The sequence below is a fragment of the Neomonachus schauinslandi genome, chromosome 4, assembly GCF_002201575.2.
Source record: "Neomonachus schauinslandi chromosome 4, ASM220157v2, whole genome shotgun sequence".
NCBI classification, from domain to species: domain Eukaryota; kingdom Metazoa; phylum Chordata; class Mammalia; order Carnivora; family Phocidae; genus Neomonachus; species Neomonachus schauinslandi.
In genome coordinates, this window is record NC_058406.1 from 34,410,561 (window position 1) to 34,416,469 (window position 5,909).

The 5,909-nt window shown below is 49.8% G+C and overlaps 1 protein-coding gene across 2 annotated transcripts in view; it reads right to left on the reverse strand.

Moving 5' to 3' along the window:
• Positions 1-4,237: 4,237 nt before the first annotated feature.
• EIF2B3 (eukaryotic translation initiation factor 2B subunit gamma) overlaps positions 4,238-5,909 on the reverse strand; it is a 131,095-nt gene continuing 129,423 nt past the window's right edge. For both annotated transcript variants that reach the window (XM_021683839.1, XM_021683841.1), the window contains one exon: positions 4,238-4,410. In XM_021683839.1, the coding sequence (XP_021539514.1) occupies positions 4,358-4,410 (53 nt within the window). In that variant the 3' untranslated portion in view covers positions 4,238-4,357. The remainder of the gene's footprint in view (positions 4,411-5,909) is intronic.

A 5,909-nucleotide genomic window follows, 5' to 3' on the forward strand; every position in this document is an offset into this window, starting at 1 on the left:
AAAGCAGACTCCCTGCCGAGCAGGGAGCCCGATGCGGGACTCGATCCAGGGACTCCAGGATCATGACCTGAGCCGAAGGCAGACGCTTAATGACTGAGCCACCCAGGCGCCCCTGACATAAGGATTAAATGAGATAATATATGTGGCTGAGGAACAGTGCCAGGAAAAGTGAGGTAAAACACACACACACACACACATACACAGTGTTGGAAAGTGACCAGCCTAGCTTCAGGGTAGGGTCCATGTGGGAGGAACTAGGGCAGGCCTTCTTTCCTTGGCATTCCCCCAGGCTTCTCACTCATGCTTTGGGCCGGCTTCTGTTATGTGGGCCCGGCAGAGTCAGTAACCCTGAGATGTGGAAGAGGGAAGCAAGGAGCCCTGCACCACCACCTACCCCTCCCGCCGCCATCCGTTATGTTTAATGGCCAAGCCTGGGACTATACACCCCCTTCCCTGTAGGCAGCTTTAGGCCAACAGCACCTGTCGAGTCTCTAGTGTCAGAGGCTGCAACCAGAGATCAGAAAATGGCCTTTTACCTTGAAGGTGGAGTAAGAAGAGAGGCTGAGAATCAAAGCAGAATCTCCCCCATTTATCTATAGCAGAAAAGCCCCTGATGCAGTCCTTCTGGGTGGCGGCAGATGGCTCAGGTCGAGGACAAGTCATCCTGGCTTCAAGTAGAATGTGTTCTCCTGCCCAGCCTCTTTCCTTCCCTGTGAGCTCCATCACAACTAAGTTTTCTAGACCTTGTGTCTGGGTGGTCCTTCCCACACCCACTCCATCTTCCTCAGACACATTTAACTATTTAGAAAACAGCATACAAAGGCCTGGCTTATGTACCTCCTTAGGGGTAGGGAGGGCTGTAGATAAAGAAAGTGTGCTTTCTGTGGTTCTCTGGAAATAGAAACAGCTTATAAACTAGGCTGTGCAGGCCCCTAGATTGCTCTTGGGGCTCCAGCTAAAGACAATTCCCCACGAACCCCCTCCCCGCCACCTCCATGGATGGGAGCAGGATAGGAAGAGTAATGTGGTGACGGACTGGGAAGAAGTTCAGCCTCCAGCCTTGGGAAAAAGCTTGGAGGGCAGTCTTGGCAGTCAGTCCCCTTCCTGGCTCAGGAGCTGTTGCCAGCAGGTGAGGGTGAGGTGTTATCGGGGGAGGGGTTCCTGGAGTAGTAGATATCAAATTTTGTCTGACCTGGCGAGCTTCCAGAACTCCAGGTGTTGTTGCCCAACACCTCCTCAGAGTCCTCCTTGATTGGTACTGAAAGCCCCCTTCCTTCTCTCCTCCACTTCCCTCACGGAGCATCCCTGGGAGAGGCGGGGCAGGCGACCCCTTCACCTGCCTGGCTCTTCTGGCTTCCGCCCCGTGGAGAGGTGGCTGGCCAGTGGAAATTCAGTTGCTCACCATCTTTTAGATATATTCAAACTCTCTGTAGCTGCTGCCAAAAGGAAACAAAAATGGTCCCTGCCTTATGGCAAACAAATAGAGCAAAGAGAAGAGAAATCAAAGCATCTTGGGCACCCAGTCAATCCCGGTGTTGTTGGAGACAATAGCAGCAGTGTCCTGGGCTGGGGTTGTTCCCGGCTGGGACTTAAACTCAAGCGAGGCCTTCCCCGGGGAAACCCTTACCTTGTTGTCCTGTGTTCTCCAGCTCCCTCCTTTTCTTGGAGCAGGGCTGCTCATGGGCTTGTGCAAGGGAAGGTAGAGGAGAGGTCTTTCCTCTACCTTACAGTCAGGGATTCCACAAGGGCTCTGTGGGGAAGATCAGGAAGGGGTATGGGAAGGCTCTGGGACAGTTTAATCAATCCCTTCTTGTCCCCCACCTACCTCTTTCCAAACCTATCCAGCTCCATCCCCTTTCTGTTGACAAGGAGCAGCCTTCTGGCCTCTTGGGCCACCCGGATCCCAAGGGTCAGAAAGCTCTGAGAGAGGGGACAGAACTTGAGAATAGGAAGAGCCTTTAGAAGTTGTCCAGTGCAACTTTCCCATTTTGCAGATGTGGAAACACAGGGACAGAGGAGAGGCGGTGACTGGGCCAAAGCCAAGCAACATTCTAGAGGGCAGGTCTCCTTCCAGCCGGTGTCACCTGGGCTCCACAGATTTCATTTCATTTCCAAAGGGGACCCCCCCCCCCAGGGCACTGTGCAGCTCTTTACTCCTGCTCCCCCTCCCCCGCATTTCTCTCTTTCAACCACTTCTGCTGGGCCATTTCGGCTCCTGTCTGACGAGCACAAGTGTTCAGGAACCTTGTCCCCACCAGTGGTAGGAATGTGGAGCTCGAGAGCTTGAGAGCTCCCAAGAAGGCTGGTGGAGGTGGAGATCGAGGAATGCTCGTCCAGGTGGAGATCGAGGAATGCTCGTCCAGTCTCTCACAAGTTCAATGAGAACAGCACTAAGATTCAGGCAATGAACTTTAGAGACTTGGGATTTTTGAAGCAACGTGGAAACCAGTATTTCAAATCATTCTTTATAATTACTGCCACCCACGGTGAGCACATCAAGGGAAACCTTTACTTTCATAATTCTAGGAGGTAAAATCTCACCCCAGGAACCACTTTTATCTTCCACCAAACACCTGCAGGTTGTAAAGTAGTGCAGGGGGAGGCAAGAGCCCAGGGTGCGTGTGTTTGGGAGTGGGGGTGGAAAAGGGAAGGCGGACAGGATTCCAGAAGGGCTATGAGTATGGAAGTCTTACTTCTTAATTATCTGAAGCAGGAGAGGCAGTATAATTAGGATATAAAGGAGTGCAGCTGGAGAAGACTCAGAAAGACTCAAATCATGATAAAGGTTCCTGGCTCTTACTTACCAGGTTGAATAGACCATAGACTCCTCACTAAGGGGAGGTGAGAAGGAGTCTTTCTGGCTTCACAGATCACAGCTTTCTTTTATTTTTATTTATATATTTTATTTTATTTTATTTATTTTATTTTATTATTTTTTAAAGTGTATTCTTTTTTTTAAGATTTTATTTATTCATTTATTTGAGAGAGTGAGAGAGAGAGAGAGAGCACATGAGAGGGGAGAAGGTCAGAGGGAGAAGCAGACCCCTTGCCGAGCAGGGAGCCCGATGTGGGACTCGATCCCGGGACTCCAGGATCATGACCTGAGCCGAAGGCAGTCGCTTAACCAACTGAGCCACCCAGGCCCTTTTATTTATTTTTTTTAAAGATTTTATTTGTTTATTTGACAGAGAGAGAGAGCACAAGCAGGGGGAGCAGCAGGCAGAGGGAGAAGCAGGCTCCCTGCCGAGCAGGGAGCCTGATGTGGGGCTCGATCCCAGGACCTTGGGATCATGATCTGAGCTGAAGGCAGCCGCTTAACCGACTGAGCCACCCAGGCGCCCCTATTTATTTATTTTAAAAAAGATTTTATCTACCTATTTGACGAGAGAGCGCGCATGTGCACAAGAAGGGGGAGCAGCAGAGGGAGAGGGAGAAGCAGGCTTCCCGCCGAGCAGGGCGCCCGATGCGGGGCTCGATCCCAGGGCCCTGGGATCATGACCTGAGCGGAAGGTAGCCACCTAACTGACTGAGCCACCCAGGCACCCCACGGCTTTCTTTTATTGCTCTTGCCTCCGCTAAGACCAGTGGAGTTAGGCTTGATGCCTAGGCCAAGGCTGCCTCCTGCCTGTTTTAAGTCTCCAAAAGTCAACAGTTGACGTGGAAAAACTGACTAGTGACTGGGAAGTAGGGAGTGAATGGCAGGTGAGGCTGGGGGTGGGGAGGTGGCAGGGGCTGGGAATCTGTGTGGCAGGTAAGGGAACAGAGTAGAGTATTAAGTCCTGGACTAAGGATTGGGGGCCAGGCTGCCCAAATTGGCAGCTGGAGAAGGAGCATCACGTATGGAGGTGGCACTGCCAGCTGCTGGGCCTATGGGTCTAGAAAGCCTGATTAGGGTCAGGAACTGAAGTACTTCCAGGTCCTTTCAGGTGGAAGATGCTTTTATGGGCTAGGCTGGGCCAACCAGTCAGAAAGCAGTCCTCCTAAGAGCTTTACCCTGCTGCCCCCTGCCTGATAACCACAGTACACAGAAGTCAGGCCACTGTGTCTTATCCTGTTCTACACACTGGCTCTAGATGGTTTTTACCACGTGACTCAAACCCGGAGCTTGGGACTACTCCACAAGTCTCTGGCATACCTTTGGGAATGCCCCCCCCCTTTTTAAAGTTTATTTAAATAAATATTACACCCAACGTGGGGCTCGAACTCACAACCCCGAGATCAAGAGCCTCATGCTCTACTGACTGAGCCCCCATGGGAGCCCTTCTTTATTGGGAAATAAATACAGAGTCAAACAGGTGGGCCAGCCAACATCTGTAGTTCTGAGGGCCAAGAGAAAGGAGTCTGACTTGCTCAGAACTCAGATCTCCATGAGCTGGTCACTCCCCACGATCACCTCGTTCACTCGTTTGGCTACAAAAGAGAAGAAAAAAGTTGTTTGAGAACTGGCAGTAAAGGTGTCATTTCAAATCAAATTATTTCTAATTTCTATGTTCATAAACATTTATTCGTCTCCTATGTGGCTCTGCTCTTGAGAAGATCTTGGGAATACAATTTGCTAAACGGATTATAGGAGAGGCAGCGTTTTCTCACACAGGAGGAAGGGACTCACTCTTTTAAACCTAGCTTCTGGGAGACTTCACATAGGAGGGGAACTGGATGGGTCTTACAGGATGAATAGAGTTTTTTCAGGCAGTGTATCAAAGGGAAGGCATTCCAGGCTGTTGGAACAACGTGAGCAAAGGTATAAAAATACAAGGAAGGCAAACATGAAATACTTTGGTGTGGCCAAATGGTAGGGGGTGGGGGGAAAAGGGTGAGAAGCAGTGGCACTAAACAGTTAAATGGAGATATCCAAAGGAGAAGGGGTGATGCTTCACATATAACATGGAAATAATACCACCTACTGCAGAGTTGTGAGAATTCAATGACTTAAAGAATCCTCACGTGCTGGATAAGCAGTGGCCATTATTTTGTAAAGTCCAAAATATGGCCCTCCCTGACCTGATCCTTGCTTACCTCTCCAGCTTCATGTTCCACCATTCTGCAATTATACCTATAAGCCATACTATTCTGTAGCTCTAGACCTCTGCACAGGCTGTTCCCTCTGTCTAGAATGCCTTTCTTGCCCCTCATCCCATCACACTCTTGCCCTAAATGCCCTAATCAAGCACCTCCACTATTAGTGGTGCCTTCCCTTCCAAACTGTCCATTTCCTGCTTTGTGAAAACACTACCGGATACATACCTCTGTCTCTACGTCATTATCTCATTCTCCTACACTTCCCTGTAAGAATCTCAAGGGGGGCCAGTGTATTTATGTTTCTACCCCAGTGTCTAGCACAGCTACCGGCATGGGAAAGATTTCAGGGGTCCCGGGTAGTGAGGAGGATAGGGTATGATTATTAAGTGGAGAGCGAAAGTTGAAAGGAGATGAGGGTTGGTAAGAGTAGAGAAGCTCAGAGAATTGTAAAACTGAGTGTAAGCAGTCCAAGATATTTAGAAGAGAAGGAGCGAAGAGGAAAACTATGAGCCCTCAATATATTTAGGGGAGCACCATGGAAGTTGACCAGTGATGGGGTGAAGGGTAAGAAGAGGGTTAGTTTTCTAGGAATAAGAGCAATAGAATGGAGGCAGTGAACTAATGGTCTGGAAGGGGTAGGGGGACCTAGGGGCATGTTATCTACTTCTTGCCTGGAGGTAGGGGGCACATGCAGGAGACAGGAGAGTTTTCCTGCCCTCTATTGGCTCAGACAGAAAAAGCTGACCAGCTGGCTGGAAATGGATTCTTTCTGGGCAAGCTTCCCATGGTTTCTAAGGATCCAATATGTTTCTTGTCACACTTGGGAGCTTGAATGTGACCCTGATAGGGATTGGGGGCCAGGCTGCCCAATTTGGCTTTCTTGATGCTCT